Source organism: Blennius ocellaris (assembly GCF_963422515.1).
Source record: "Blennius ocellaris genome assembly, chromosome: 7".
NCBI classification, from domain to species: Eukaryota; Metazoa; Chordata; class Actinopteri; order Blenniiformes; family Blenniidae; genus Blennius; species Blennius ocellaris.
The window spans coordinates 5,759,536-5,775,673 of record NC_137656.1 but is presented as its reverse complement, the minus strand read 5'-3'; the positions used below and the strand labels follow the sequence as shown (position 1 = coordinate 5,775,673).

Below are 16,138 nucleotides of genomic sequence, written 5' to 3'. Positions count from 1 at the left end.
CCCCGAGGTGTGACTGTGAGTGTGTGGGGTTTTCTGTTTCTGTGTGTCTGACTGGTGACTTACCTATGGTGTATCCTTCCCTCGCTCATAGTAAGCTATGATTGGCTCCAGCGCAGCGCGATCTCGAATAGGATAAGCGGTGTAGGAGATGGATGGATGGATGGATGGATGGATGGATGGATGGATGGTGATGCTCAGCTTGCAGTTGAATGTGAGTGTTTGCCCTATAATGAACTTGCGATCAATTCAGGGATCGACGCCAACCCTCTGCAACCTCGACTGAGATAAAGCGGTCAGCCATAGAAATTAATGGATGAACTTAACTACATTTACTGAGCATTCAGGCTTGTTACTTGTTTTTAGGGTTTTCTTTTGGTTGTTTTTTTGTGAAGCTGCAGAACATCTGTTTATCTCTGTCTTCCTCATAGAGCTTCAGTGATAGTGAGAGCTATTGTCCGAATGGTTACTAGTTCACTAGAGTCTTGTTTACAGGAGGTGGGGGAGGAGGATAAGGAAGAAGAGCTCCTCATTGTCTTTTATGTAACTGGGTAAATATGTTTCTTACAAGCGACTGATAACGTCTGGCTCATAGCCCGTCTTACTTCTACTATCTGAAGGAACCTCAGCTGGGCTTGATGAGTAAATCATTCACACCGTGCCGGCAGCTCAGCTAATGTTTCACATTAATTTATTTATTTATCATTAATCACTGCTTTATAAATAAGTAACTCAGAACTGTATCAGGAGTCTTAACAATCTCCACAACACTGTCATTGAGCAAAACATAATTTTTCTTGTGTTCTATCATGAATACTCCAACGTGCTTTTATGAAAATTCTATTGCATGTTGCATCTTAAGGAAAAGTCCAGATTATGAGGCTTTTGGATAATAGTCTCTGCATATCATGTGCACAGGCCTTGTTTTCTATTTTATGCTGAGCTTGTATTATCTCACAACCGTGTCCGATCATGGAGGCAAGAGCTGTTTAGCAAGTAAATATGGGGAAAAGTTCATCCCTTCATTTCCAGTGACACACAGTTACCTCAGTCACGAGCATCAAGGTCACTGAATCACACCACCCAGTCACACCACAGCTCGAGTCAGTGAAGGTTGTGAATGATTAGTGAGACCATTCATTAAAAATATTAGAAGACTCAATGATTCTCAAATAACAATTAATGAAAGCACTTTGTATGCTTTTAAAGGTTGTTTACATTGTAATTCAAGCTGCAATTAACACATTATTTCATCATAAAAGTAAACAATTTGCCGGCGGTACATTTTATGAATTTTTGGAGCAAAGCTGCTCAATAAATTCATTCAAAATCATTCAAATCAATTGCCTGATTGTGGGAGATGCTCCTCTATTCTGGTGCTGTTTTAAGTCGTAAATTCATCAAAAAGAAGCCTCAAGTGAACACATTCACTGTGATTGTCAGCTCAATATAATATTAAAGGCTGACAAATGCAATTTTGGCTGACTTTGGAGCCACTATAGTGGACCGAACAACCTACCATGACTGGTGATATCCAATAATAAAACAAGGCCTGTGCTTCATTTTTAAACGAAGAAACAATTATTGAATAAATAGTTTTCTCCCTACATTAATTTAATGTGGATGGCAGATCTCAAAACCAACACAAATAACTACAAATAACAACACATTCTAAACTTATGTTGAATGTCAGAAGTCCAAAAATGATCATCTCTCAACACATAAACATGACAATTGTTGATGGGCGAGAGCTTTTATAATTTATTTTGTTCACATTATAAATAACATTTTGCATAGTTTTTCCTAAAATGTAAATCTATATAAATTTGTGTATTCATCAATTGGATTTTCACCCTCCATCGACTGTCTTTTCTCTTACCGTCATTGATTTTCTACTCTTTCACATCAAAAACACCTTCCTCACAGTATCATGATATAATACAATCATTTTTCCAAGTAGTTTCAAACCTTACAAACTAGTCTAAACATTTTCATTCATTACTCATGAAATAGCCTATTCGAAATGCATAGTTTACATTTAGTAAATGACTTTATCTTATATTTCTACAAAGTTCACATCAATCAGCTAATATTGCTCTGGATGGTTTCCAAAAACAATTTCACATTTTGAACAATCTGACCTCAGAACAGTGGATCACAATGAAGAAACAACAGTTAAAAAAAAAAAAATGAGATGTATTTTTTTTTTTTAGATTAAATGTCTTTATTGAATCCATATAAAACATAGCATTTACTTTTCATTTTTATATTTGTCAAAAATCAACATATTCACATATATCTGTACAAAACAGACTGATCAAATTTTTCAACCTTTGAATGGACAGATGTCAGGCTGTAAAAGTCATGTATATAGAAAGACGGACAAAAAGAAAGAGCGATAAAGAAAACGTGATGACCACGTCAACATATCAATGAAAATATTATCCTGGTGGCCACGTCATCTGTCTTCCTCCCAGCACGTGGATGTGAAGGTGGTACACTGACTGAGCGCCGTGCTTTCCATCGTTGATCACTGCAAATTCAGCAGTGAACGATCAAATACTACATTTACATGAATGACTAAATGATCTTCAGTGGTATTAATTACCTGACGTACTTACCCACTCGGTATCCATCACTCAGTGATTCTTGCTTTGCGACATTTTTAGCAACAACCAGCAAGTGTCCCAGGAGCTGAAAGTAGTGAAGAATAGAGATTTACAGGAAGGATGCACAAAGGTCAACTGAGTGTAGTGCTTAACCTCAAAGTCTAGTAAATGCATACTGTTTTCTTTTTTTTTCTTGTTTGTTTTTCAGACTTTTAGGAAGGTCTAACAGCTGATGTGTATGACTCGAGTGAATCTAGGTCATTGTGAGTTTGCACGCAGATGTGACAGTTCAAGCATATCTGAAATCAAGTGGACTTGTGGGAAAAACAGGTTTTACAAGTTCTGTGTCTGGCGCCAACCTCCCTGTGTTGGCACTCGCATTAATGACTGAAAGTCCATTTATGCGGCTGTGTAAAATTTAATGCAGAAATGTCAAAACACATTTTAATTCACTTGCAACATAAAATAATGCCATTATCACCTTAGAATTTCAACTTTTAAGTTTTTATTTATTGTGGCATAGTATCAAAATGTCAAAAAAAAAATTTAAGCGACTACCAGCTCAACATAAAGCCATTTTAAGGATAAACATCAATGAACATGTAACCTACCTCGGTATCGTCATCCTTGGCCTCACTTATCCTGGGAATAGGGAGACGTGGTATAACAAGGAAGTGAACAGGAGCTTGAGGATTGACATCCCTGAACGCCAAACACTTAAAAAATAAAAGACGGTGTGCATTATGACATTGCATAGAAAAAAAAATGTGTTGATTTATCACGGTAGAAATGAGAAAAGCCCAGACTGGACGTCTACCTTGTCATCTTCATAAATAATGTCAGCAGGGATGCTTTTGTCGATCACTTTGGAGAAGATGGTCGGGGCCGGAGAGCCGTACCTCCTGCTGGCTTCCTCTGCCAGCCTCACCTCGTCACTTCTGGTGCACAGTGGTCTCTGGGGGTGAGACACACAGAGGAGAGGCCATCAGCAGCCGATATCTGCAGGCTGCACTTCCACACAAACGGATCCAAAACAAAGCAAACCTCCTGGTGGTGGTGGAGGGGCACGGCATGTCTCCCGCAGCCACCACCAGAGTTACTGTCCAGCCGCTCCGCGGCAGCGGCAAATGACAGGTAGAGGTACATGAGCACGACAGTAGCAAAAGGGACTCTCAGAGCAGCTACCTGTGCGCCACAAACACGGTGCAAACGGCCGAGTGGAGCCAGCCTGCTCCCGACAAACTGCGTCCGTAAAATCTGACGTAAATACATTGCTAACTTGCAAGCGAAAGTAACTTTTTCTTTGTCGACTTGTGGGTCAAACAAGAAACACAGCCGTTATGACACGTGACGCTCCGGACTGCAGTGTCAGTGATGCCTTCAAGTACCCTATGTAAATTCATTCGTGTCGATTCTCCACCATGCTTTTTTTCTCCAATCTATGAAAAGCTATCGAAACAAGGCACATGACGAAGCCGACCTCAGCTCTTGTATTAATATATAATTTTCACTGCGAGCAGTGTATAATTTAGATAGTCTCATCATTTGCGGGATCTCGTCGTGCTCAATCAAATTTACGACGGATCTTAGCGGTCCACAAAGGCAGCATTTATTACGCGAGTGAACGTTCATCAATGTGTTATTTGTGTGTATATAGATGCACATCACACATAATTCAACAAGTATGGAAATACTGTCATTTATGTTCCCTATTTTTAATCATGTGTCTGAATTGTCATAGTTTAGACTGCTATGGTGCAGCCTTGGGTGTGTTGTGTTTATTGTTGCCAGCAGGGGCGCTGTTGGGGGAGATTGCAGTCCATTGAAACGGAAGCACAAGTGGAAGGTCGTCGGAGAAACATGGCGGCCCGCACACGGCTGCCCTTGTTGGTCCCCAAAAACCTGTCTCTACTGAAAAACCAACAGCGTGTTCACACCGAAACCGTGGCCAAGGAGCCCGCGTATCCGCCCATAGTCGCCTCCCTCACGGCTAAAAGCAAATCGGCCCGGCTGCGGCAGATCGACGAGCACGTAAAGAAGATCTGCGCCTCTTCGGTGGAGGAGAAACTCTCCCTCATCACTCGCATCCAGCGACTCAAGTTCGTAGTGTACCCCCAAACCTTTTCCCGGAACGGGGACAGATGGTACCAGCACTTCACTAAGACCGCGTACATCCCGGGACTGCCCGAGAAGTTCACCGCGGGGGCGGGGCAGGTCGGGGAGGCTCCAGCCGGGACTCGAGTCTCAGTGCCGGGCATCGACGATGAGGCGTTCATGGACATCCGGTCGTTGGTGCAGCGTGTGATCCTGCAGGAGCACTGGCACATACAGAGACGCGAACCTTTCCTGTACAGACACCAGGAGCAGACTTTCGGACCTTTTCTCAGAAACCTGGTGAATGAACTCACCCTGCGTGTGGGCCTGCACAACCCGCTGCTGCTGCACTCCAGTCTGGGTACGACGATCCCACTTTCCAGCAAGATGCTTTTTGGTTGATGATTATAAGATGCATCATAGTGATGCAGAGTAATATTGTCAATGTGTTAATCAGAGGAATGCTTCATCTGTTATAGGATGTGCCGGTCTTAAACATTTTTTATACAGCAGAGTTTTAGAGCAATCAAGTACTTTTCTGTTGCTGTTTTTTTGTTTGTTTGTTTTTGTTTTTTTGAGGTCCAAATTATCAGAAATACTTACAAATTTATGTACAATTTTCTTTGAGCAACTACTTTGACCTACTGCTTTGGATATTGATATGGCATTATTCTAATAACTATGTATGTGTCAATGTAATATGACGATGATACACAAGATGAAATCCCTCACAGGGGCTATTCTTTAGATTTATTAATGTTTTTGTTCCTCTGTTAGATTTCAGTCCTGCAGTGAACTTCTATTGGAGGAGAGGTCGGAGAGTCATCCCAAAGGGTCACCGGAAAGGCCACCTCGAGCCGACCAGGTTCCAGATTGACGACCGACCGCTCTGCCAGATCAGGATACCTGAGCAGCTACCTCAGGTAGAAATCTCTCATCGGCCAAACCTAACAATAGATGGACGTAATGTTGTCATGTAAGGTCGTGCACTGGAAATAATCTGTAGATTATCGTAGAGAATGCCAATGTATGACCCTATTTTGAGGAAAGGAGACATATTGTGGCTTATTATCTCATCTAAGAAGAGACAAAAAATAAGAACGTAAACATATTTATTGTCTTTGTGTATCTTCAAAAACGTTTTGGGGGCCGAATTTATAGTGCTCACTATGTGGGCCATAAGATGGCAGTTTTGAAATCAATCCACACCAATGTCTTTCAGAGAAGTGAAGCCAGTCGGCAAACATGTAATGACTGAATCAGAAAGCATAATGATACTTTCAGCTGTCCCTCTGAGGTGTTGGTTTATTATGTTCTGTTTAGTCATTTTCATGTTCGTGTTGAAATTTGAAACCATTGCACCTTAACTTTTCTCAGTTTGCTCCACTGGAGTCTTCGTATGAAGCCGAGGTACCCGAGATCAAGTTAGCTCCCAACCTGATGCCCTTGTTCAGACGACAGTACGACAACCACATATTCACAGGTAACACAACAACAAGACACCTGTCGTCTCACTTCTGGACCGTGTCGTCCAGATCAGTCATATAGCCTTAATAATCTGCATGTTTGGTATCTTATGTATGTCACCGCTCCAATGATCATGCTGTAGAAACAACTTGCATGTAATTTCCTTCATGAAATAGTTTGTTATTTGAAGTCAATAACATTTAGTTGGCTGACAGAATTATTACTTTTTGGTAACAGATCTTTTTCATTAGTTTTACTGTAGTGGCTCAACATCAGCTTCTGAAAAGTGAATCTTTCATGTTGCCACACTCCTCCAAGACAGGGAATTGAATTCTGCTGTTAAGGGCTATTGGTCAGGAAATATGAGCACATTGATGACCAAGGCTTTGCATTTTGAAAAGAAATCAACTCGCAATAGAATGTTAACAAAGGGAATTATCAATAGATTGTTTGCAGCCCTAACCATTTGTGACAAACACTATTGCTGTTATTATTTTTATTTAATTGAATTTCATTGTTAATTATAAGATAGATTCATAATTGAATGCTATTGAACTTCCACAGGTTATTTTATGTTAACAAACATCAATTATTTTCTTTTGTGATAACGTATATTCTGTTAGAAAACCACAAAATATATAATGTAATGCACCTTTTAACACATAATAGCCCTTTAAACACTTTAAGCTTCATTTCAAATAAAAATCAAATCAGATTCTCAAAATGTAGTCAATATTTTTCAATCAAATGTCAAAATAATTATCAAAATGTTGCTTTAAACTACTCAAGTTAATATACAAGGCTCTTTGAAGAAATCTTGCCATACCATTTTGTTCCAGCAGATGGTGCAATGGGTCACATTATTACAGTTCCTGAGTTCAGTCGAAGATCAGAAAAAATCAAAGCCACCGATTGTGACACCAATAGGAGCAAAGAACTCATAACAAAGTGCTGGAACTCTGTTTGAAAGTAGTTAAATTGTACTTATGGTTTCTATAACTACAGGAAGCAGGTACAAATTTTACACATGACTTGTCAGATTTTTTTTTTAGTTTTCCTAAATTATATGTCCTTCAAAACATTTGATAATTCCTTTTTTTTTTTTTTCTCAATTTCATGCAAAAATTCTTTTATAGGTATGCATATTTGCTCCTTTATGGCATAACAGTAAAGGCATAGCATCAGTTGGTTGAAAAAGTGTGATTTCCAGGTGCGAAGCTGCCAGACCCGGCGTGCTACGGCCACACTCAGTTCCACCTGGTACCCGACAAATTCCACAGAGACCGGATGGCTCGGAAGAAGCAGTCTGATCAGGTGGAGGTTTTCCTGCGAGCCAACGGCCTCGCCAGCCTCTTCGCCTGGACAGGAGCTCAGGCCATGTACCAGGGTGAGTCCTGAGTTTAAAAGTGTGTCCTTTCAAAAGTTGAATTGATCAACATCCCGATGTGAAAGTCTTTGAAGCAGACAGAAATAGCCTCTGGTGGTCACGTCCCCCCTCCCTCCTCTCCAGGTTTCTGGAACCACGAGGATGTGACCCGGCCTTTCGTATCCCAGGCAGTGATCACAGACGGCCACTTCTTCTCCTTCTTCTGCTACCAACTCAACACCGTGGCGCTCTCCGTGGAGACTGACGCCAACAACCCCAGGAAGAACCTCCTGTGGGGGTCCGAGTCCCTGCGACTGTACGATCGGGTGGAGGACGGGGAAGTGGTGGGCCTGAACGATGACGTCCTCGCACTGCTGGTTCAATTCCTCATGAACCGGCCGTAGAGGCGATCAGCGTGGTCAAAGTAAATATTCTATTGGGAGGTGACAAACCAGTAAAGGACACGAGGATGTGATGAAGCAGGAAAATCAGATTTTAAACGGGAGTAAAAGAACACTGTATACATATTTGTATACGGTGCAGAGCTCTGAAAGATCACAGGAAACAGTGTGTGACTTTTCACATGCATATTTAATGCTTATTATTCATTGTGAAGGATCATTCTCCCACCCACAGATGCAGCCAGATGCAGTCCCTCTTTTTGCTCACAACAACTGATGTTTGTGCCTGAAAAGCAAAACCAAGGCTGCAGCTGCTGCGACCAGTAGTGACATGCTTCATTGATTCAGCATTGAAGTTACGCTTGAGGTCTTTTTGGTGGACAAAAATGCTGAACACTGATGTAAATGTGACCTTGATGTCTTTCATGCAAGCCATTATGCAGGATGTATTTAAGAAAATTAAAATCTCTCATTTCAACCCACAGTTGTATATTCTTGCCTGCATAATTTTTTAACATGTTGGATTTATCTGACTTTTTAGCACTGCGTTACTGGAACATTGTTGGAAGTCATGAAGTCATAAAAATATTCACAAAATGTGCTGACTAGTTTTAGTAACTTCAGAGTAATCTCATTACTTGCAATATAAGATGTCAAAAAGTCTTTATTTGACCATGGTAGATTTAGATAAACCAATCAGAGTTTTACTTTTGAAGATAATTGTGATTTGATATAAATTTATTGTAAATTGTTCAGTTTTTTCTCATAAGTCAGGCAAGTTTAAACTAATTCCCATTAATTATATTCAGTATTGGTGTTTGAGCCTTTCCATAAAAGTTTACTGGAGAACAATTTTTCCAAGTTTGTGAGATGTTTGTACCAATATTCTAATCTGAAGCACACATCGATAACCACATCCCCCTATCATGCAGTACACAGAAAAAGTACAGGTATTTTAACTGTAGTCAAACCTCATTTTAATTAGAAATATCTTTACATTAAGTTAAACGATCCAAATTTCATTAATTTATAATGGTAGTAGCCATAATTCTAAAGTGTCCTTGTGATGGAAGTGCTCGGTAATTATAATAATTTCATAATTTCCTCCTCTGTGGACTCACACTAAAGGAAGGGCAGCCCGTCACTGGAGGGCACTGAAGAACTTGTGAATGTACTCAGCAAAAATAAGATTTATTCAGAGACTATGGCTATAGTTTTCTTATTTCAGACTGGAGGATGTAACCAGAGAAACTACAATGAGAGTAAACATATCTTTTCTAAAAGTCCTTGCTAAGAATGACAGTGGTTCAAAAACCTTCAGTAATTAGCGAAGCTGATAATACTGTCATTTATAGAAAACGAAGGTGAAACATGATTAAAAAAAAATACTGAAATACAACAAAAGATTTGCAAACAAATGTCTCTTCTAAATAATATTAAAAAAATTTGAAACAGACAAAATGTTGTTGCTTTTGCAGTTGTTCCCGGTCTGACGGGACATTGCATTGCATAAACTCTCTGGAAACGTTTTACAGTTAAATCATCAGTAAGCTGTGAATAACCGCCTGAGAATTCCTTAACAATCTCGGGCAAGAGATTTGAAGAAAGAATACCCTGAACTGCTATATAAATGGTGGATACATAGGAAAGATGAAGAAACAGAACACAGTGACAGTTAAGAGCATTTAAGCTTGGTTATAAAATGTAAGACAGTGTACCTATTGTAACCACGAACCAGATGTTGGCATATGATTTAATTCAAAAATAAAATGTATACTTAAAACTTGTTTTTTTCCCACAAACAAAGGAGACTTCCATAATCTACAATAAAATCCATATGTACTGAGATAACAATGCCTGAATCTGACAGCCTTGAAAAGTGATGTGTGATTTAGATTTAGCTTTAAAAAATGCAGAAAAGTTGAATTCACTGTGTGTGATAGTGCTTTTAGCTGACATCTGGTATGTTTTCGGGCTTTATAATATACTGTATATATTTTAATGTCTGGAAGTATTCAGCTTCATGCTTTTGGCATGCATTCTTTTCTGTGCATGAATATAAAATAACATTTCACTAACTCATTCACAGTAGAAATCAAAGTGAGATTTAGTAGTTCTACAGGGGTTTTAATTAAACTATTGTGTTTTACTCACCTGCTTGCTTTGCTACCTGGCCAATACCTTGAACCACAAAGCAGTAAGTTGAGTTTAACTTTTGAAGCTGACAACAAAAGTAGGCATGGAGGCAAAGGCAGTAATGTTTAGTGTAATTTTAATCATACACAGTGCAGGTCAAAGAGGTCACATTTAACAGAAAATCTGATCCTCTGGTTTTCAACACAAAAATAATACACAGACCTCTACATGTATGAGAATATATTTTGATTTAGAAGCTATTAGTTTTCACTGTGTAGGACAAAACATAGCAGGGGGAACCCCGAGAAAGTGACGTACAGTTATCGCAAGCTTAGTGTGTGGTTAGTTCATTGCTTTTTGAGAGTGTAAGGCACTGCTCACATACCGTGATGCACGAACCACAGCAGAACAGACGACATGAGGTTTAAGTAGCAGCCGGAAAGGAGGAAACTCACATCTGTATACGGTCAGAGTGACGGGTGAAGTCAACCACATGATCTGAGCGGTGACACAGGATGTGACCCTTCAACTGTAAAATGCTTTACTCTTTTAGCTTTAAGTCCTTGTCTGATACAAAGTCAAATCTTGTCCTCAAGCACACCTTCACAATCATGGAAATGCTTACTGAGCGCTGGTTATTGAACCTTTGTTTGGTGCAAAGTGGTGGGTTACAGCAGAGAAAGAACTGCATATTGCTTTAACGTACAATCCTTCAAAGATCAATAGAATAATTTAAATTGCGCTTGACTGTCAGATAAATTCATTTGCGCTGTCGAATTGAGCCGCTTGCCTCTGGTCCGTTGTCTTCTACTTGTGGCCTGTGGAGACACAAAAAATTATATTTTCATCAGAAGAAACTGCAACGAATTCATACTGATGAAAGATCTCCAGAGTGCCGCCTGGGATACTCACGCAGTGTCGTTTTGCTCAGCACTCGGCTCATTTTCTAGAATTAAAACATGATTTAAAGTTAAGTCACAGAGACATCGGTGTCAGCTGTCTCCATTAGAATGAATACGGCCAGTTATAACTCATGAAGGCATTAACGGAAAACTTCATACTGCTGTAGTACACACTACATACAGTACATCCAGACAAATCGTAGAGTTACGTTTTCTGATTACCTGTTGTAAGGTTTTTCTTGGACTGGCTCTTTTCATAGAGCAGAATACCAGCAACCAGGACAACAACTTCTACCAGGATGGCGATGAAGGGCTTCAGGGGCTCCAAGATTGTGATGACCTTCAGCACAGACAGAACCAAGTAATGACATTTGCCACAATCGGTGTTATAGCTTGTTAATGACAAAAAGTAGACGTTGCTTTACTTTCATGGACTCCCTCAGTTAGATATGTCTATAAAGTGCACACAGTTGTATTATTGTAGACCTGGCGTAGTTAATGTTGTGGCTCTTGTAAAGTATGTCTGTGTGCTACTTTGTTCTTGTGCTTTGCGACACTAACCACACAAGTTCCTGTGAAAGTGCATGTCTCTCTACTCTACCTATATGGGGCTTACAAATGGAAGCTAAATCTTTCTTGATGCATCTCAGGTACAGATGACAATGTCAGGTGGAGTGAGTCAGTTCAGGATTATTGAGGGTAAATGAGGACGTAGCTTTGTTGTAAATGATGTAAAGAAAGTCTTGATTTGGAGTTTTACTCTGTCACACATTAATATAATAGTTCTCAAAGTGAGGGGCAGGCCACCAGTGGTGACATTTCATGGAGTACGTCGGCAGGACAAATCTTTGGATTTCTACTTCCTTTTGATTTTTGAGGATAAATGATAGAAAGAAATGATTGTTGGATAAAATTATAAATTATCTTGTTATAATGTAGTTTTTCAGTTAAGAGGTAATGGGGTTCCAAATAGAAAATAAAATAAAGTTTAGTGTAACAGATCTCAATATCATTGTTTAATCTCTATGAAGGCTTGAATACTTTGAAAACCCCTTCCTGTTATCTCCAGGTCACTTTTACCTGGTTTCAAAAGTTCTAACTTATTTCATACCTTTCTTCCCCTGTAATAATCTAATAATGACATGAATTAAGTAATACCTGTGAAATTAATTAAGACGACACTTGGTGAATCATCTGTGTTTTAGTTATTGCGTCTTGGATTAAATTACTTTCAACTCGGTATCCTGAATAAAATCTGACATTTTCCAAATGTGATAGTCCACCAACTGGTAGGCCTTTGATCATAACCACAGTGAAATAGATCAAAATTATATCTTTTGATTTGATTTCATTTAAATTATGTGTATTATGACTTAGATTACAAAAAATACTGAAGTAAATGATAATATGTTCGAAACAAGTTCAATGAAAAGCAGAAATTTCAAAGAATTGGTGATTATATTATGTTGTGCTTTTTCAGCAGCTAAAAGCGATTGAGTCAAATTGATCTATAAGGGCAGAAGGTTAAATATCCCCATCTATAGCTGACCTTTAGCTCCACGTGGCTCATCGTGGTGCTGAGAGCGTACACCGCACCACAGTAATACAAGCCAGAGTCATCCTTGGAGAGGTTGTGCACCGTCAGCTGGGTCTTCCACTCATTCACTTTGATTTCATACTGAAGAGGATCTGCAGCAGGGAAGATCTGCTCCTGTGGGCCCACAGCAGCAGCGTCCAGTGAGTAGACATGTTTACACTTTCGAAACGCAGTTACCACACTGCGGTCTTCAGTTTACCTGACTGAAAGCACATTCACATGATCACCTGTATCAGCATTGAATAAAGACTTTCTTGAGTGACATTGTCATGTTACCTCAGTTTAAATATGAACAATTAACACATTACTGAAGATTTGTCTCACATTACATTTTACATTCCCGAGTTACATTTATAAATGAAAATCATTTAATATCTGTAAATGTGATTTAGGTAACGTCCTCAGCAGCTACGATACACTGATATAGTTGAAAATTCAGTTTCCTGGCTTTGATATTGTGCTTTAATCAAGGCATTAAAGTAAATATCAAACCTGCCACAGAGATCACGTTCTATGTTGTAATGCAGAAGTCTAGATAATTCAGTGTTGTCCCTACAATTTTCAAGTTATTCCTAAATGTATTTAATTAGAAAAGAAGTCAACCAATGAGAAATGTGATCATGCCACATGTGTATTTTCATTGAAACTGTGTAGACTTGTTTTTTCCATTGATTGACTCAGCCTACTATAATAACTCCCCCGACTGTAAACGAAGAAAATATTGCTAAAAAGGTAGCTACCAGCAAAAATAAATAAATATTTGTGGGTAGTTCTCTCACCTTATCTGTCCCATTGTCCTTGTACCAGTTCCAGGTGTTGGGCTTTGGTTTGGTTTCTTCCATTTTACAGGTGATCACTGTTGTGTCACCTGTGTAGCTCACTATGGGCTTGTCTCTCACTTCACCAATCTTTGGGACTGCAGGGAAACAGTGAGATTAAATTGAGAAAAGTGGTATCCTGCACCAGTGATCATTTTTTATTAATGAGCAGATAAGACTTATGTCAAATATCAGTCAGATAGATAGCAGTTTTGATCATGTTGAAATACTGCTACACTCTAGCAGCACTTTTAGCAATAATGCAGTAGTAACAGATTGACATTATTGACGCTGTTACCAAATACTTCTGTAGTATCTCAAACCTATTTTAGAGACAAAACTATTGCTTTTTCAGTAACTTTTGAAGTAACTCCAGTAAATTATAGATAATAAACTAGTAACAGTAATCAAGTACGAGGTTACAGTAACTCACACAGAACTGGTTGTTATAAGAATAATTCATTTGACAGGACGTGATCCCTACCTGCCAAGATAAAGTCAATTTTAGCTTCATTTCCAAACACACATGAGTAATTTCCAAGGCTTTCTCCATTGACAATACTGAACCTGTGGAGCACAAACAAGGTAAGATGATTTTGCAATGAATCTAGTTGGATCAAATTCAGATTAGGCGCTTACACTCGTCTGAGATTATATTGCGCGTTCTCTAACTCCACTGTGAGACGGCTGTTCTGAATTTCCTCCCCATCTTTCATCCAGTAGCCCGTTACATTTGGTGCTTTCTTCTGATTACCGGTCCAGGTACACTCCAGTGTCAGGATGACAGGATTCAAAAGCTGAATTTTCTCAGTGTGACTTTCACCTGTTTGAAGCACAGAAGAGAAGCTTCATCAAACAAGCATTGGCTGTCGAATGTGTCTTTCATTTCCAGCACACAGTATCTTGTGGAAACACATTTTTCACGTCACAAGAGCAGTTGAGATTCACAGGCATTACAATATGGAATTCTTTGTGTTCTACTAATCTTGCAGGTTTTCATGTACAGACTGAGAAATGTTGTTACACCACTGGTTGTGCAATAAAGCACATTTTATCAATGTAATTTGTCACCAGCTCATTCAGTAATACAAACGTGTGGTAAATACAATAGCCGAAATCTGTATGCGCCACAATAAACAAAAGGAAACAAAACATCACTCCGATCCAAAAAGAGAGCTCTCAAAAAAAAAAAAAAATCCTGGATGGAATCATACGTCACTACAGTTACCTTTAAGAATGACACTTCGCACATCTGTTGGCAAAGGAGTCGTGGGAACCATTTGTGTTGGCATGACACCTGGTGTCTCTGGTATAAAAGGGAGAAAAAAACCACTTAAAGTAAATTTTTAACATTTTTTTAAACTAGTAGTTAATATGTGTCAGTAAGGAAAACAGGCAAGTACTTAAAATTCAGTGCTGAAGTCACTGAGCAGTTGCTTTAGCTCTACAAACAGAAGGAAAGGCTCACAACATGGCTACCTCAGGTCAACCGTTTATTAAAGTTTGGTGCACAAATGGTTGATTACTTAACTACCATGAAATCTCAAATACACTCTCTGAATTGCATTTCACTTTTGAAGTAAAAGCACTTTCCTGTGTGAATAAACTAATTACAACAGTATCTTTTACTTAAAAAATAAAGGAAATTGTAGTGAAAATTTTAAGACATTCATTTGATGTGTTTTGTGGTAGTGTTTCCCACGCACCATGCGTGTGTGCAGCCCCCTTTTGTTTTGAATTCCTCACAGCATGTCTGTGCTCTCTTCATGCACGTTTGAGGTGTTTCTCGTTGGATTCCCTTCATCCACCCTTTTCCCACCAAGAAGCCTCAAACATGCACGACGAGAGCACAAACATACTGCACAGTGAAGGAATCCTGGTCCTCACTTATCCACCCCTTTTTCCACCAGGAAGCCTCAGCACAGATAAGATCCCCACTCTTTTTTTAATCAACATCCATGATTCACTGATGTAATTGAGCACAGCCACATGTTCCGCTCTTGAATTTAAACCAACTTGCTCCCAATATTGTGCACACTTCTCAAGGTGATGTTGTTGAGATCCTCTTTTCCCTTCCTAAACTCAATCCACAAGGTCAAGTGTTATTTTTATTCGTTTATTTATTTAGTTTTGTCCAAATAGGCTCACTGAAAAATACAATAAGCTTTACTTATTAAGAGCATTAAGCAAAATCATGTAAAGGTGTTGAGATCTGCTGACATTGTCCTGTGCCTTCCCCTCCCCACAAGGTTACACTCACATTTAGTGGAGAAAAGACCAGCCAGATCAGAGCTTAAAACACAACCGCATAGCAGGTAATACCAAACCCAAAATGTCATTTACTTGTATTGATGCGTCTGCAGGAGACGAGAAGCAGGAGGATCTGAAAAGAGAGCTGTGTCCAGGAGGCTGACATGGTTATTTTCCCCTCCGTCCTCCCAGTGAGCAGGTTTCTCACTCTATCTCTGCTTGCCTGCTGCTGCATCGTCTCAGCACCACACACCCTCCCCCCCTGAAGCTGCACGAGTGACGCAGCCATGATATCAGCCTGCAGCCTGTGGGAGGCTGACTCCATCATCCATTATTCAGCGACACTGGGTTCATGTTTTGATGCCTTCATGCAACGTGTGCCATCCTGCAGGGCTGTTCACAGACATAACATACTGACTGGCCTTTGAAGGGAATTAAATGACACGACGGCCATAAAAGAAACGTCAATGAACGTCAATGGACTTGATCATGTTGTAAAAA

General features: G+C 39.5%; 3 protein-coding genes across 4 annotated transcripts; 1 reads left to right on the top strand and 2 right to left on the bottom strand.

Annotated features, from left to right (window-relative positions):
• Nucleotides 1-2,109: 2,109 nt before the first annotated feature.
• Nucleotides 2,110-3,917, bottom strand: hint2 (histidine triad nucleotide binding protein 2). 2 transcript variants are annotated; one of them, XM_080499136.1, is made up of 5 exons: nucleotides 3,792-3,917; nucleotides 3,424-3,561; nucleotides 3,218-3,322; nucleotides 2,606-2,691; nucleotides 2,110-2,530 (listed from the first exon to the last, which is right to left on the bottom strand). In XM_080499136.1, the coding sequence occupies exons 1-5, from the start codon at nucleotides 3,876-3,878 to the stop codon at nucleotides 2,419-2,421; spliced, it is 528 nt and encodes a 175-aa protein (XP_080355262.1). In that variant the 5' UTR covers nucleotides 3,879-3,917; the 3' UTR covers nucleotides 2,110-2,418. The 2 variants fall into 2 exon arrangements, with proteins under 2 accessions (XP_080355262.1, XP_080355263.1); XM_080499137.1 differs by having other exon boundaries at nucleotides 2,619-2,691.
• A 549-nt stretch (nucleotides 3,918-4,466) lies between these two features.
• On the top strand, nucleotides 4,467-8,412 carry mrps30 (mitochondrial ribosomal protein S30; the record flags this gene model as incomplete). The annotated part of the gene is made up of 5 exons (XM_080499135.1): nucleotides 4,467-5,061; nucleotides 5,478-5,623; nucleotides 6,078-6,183; nucleotides 7,378-7,554; nucleotides 7,678-8,412. 5 exons carry the CDS (start codon nucleotides 4,467-4,469, stop codon nucleotides 7,935-7,937), a joined length of 1,284 nt encoding a protein of 427 aa, XP_080355261.1. The 3' UTR covers nucleotides 7,938-8,412.
• A 2,465-nt stretch (nucleotides 8,413-10,877) lies between these two features.
• On the bottom strand, nucleotides 10,878-15,803 carry emb (embigin; the record flags this gene model as incomplete). Its single annotated transcript, XM_080499944.1, has 7 exons — nucleotides 10,878-10,888; nucleotides 11,195-11,312; nucleotides 12,522-12,683; nucleotides 13,349-13,485; nucleotides 13,872-13,954; nucleotides 14,027-14,210; nucleotides 15,731-15,803. The coding sequence occupies 7 exons, from the start codon at nucleotides 15,801-15,803 to the stop codon at nucleotides 10,878-10,880; spliced, it is 768 nt and encodes a 255-aa protein (XP_080356070.1).
• Between the last annotated feature and the right edge of the window lie 335 nt (nucleotides 15,804-16,138).

What these genes read in the sequence shown, in the direction of transcription:
- hint2 (XM_080499136.1), bottom strand. Translation starts at nt 3,878, where the DNA reads ATGTATTTACGTCAGATTTTACGGACGCAGTTTGTCGGGAGCAGGCTG. An exon ending in TTATTTATGAAGATGACAAG is followed by an intron (nt 3,323 to 3,423) that starts GTAGACGTCCAG and finishes TTATTTTTTAAG; the next exon opens with TGTTTGGCGTTCAGGGATGT. An exon ending in CGAGTGGGTAAGTACGTCAG is followed by an intron (nt 2,531 to 2,605) that starts GTAATTAATACC and finishes CTGAATTTGCAG; the next exon opens with TGATCAACGATGGAAAGCAC.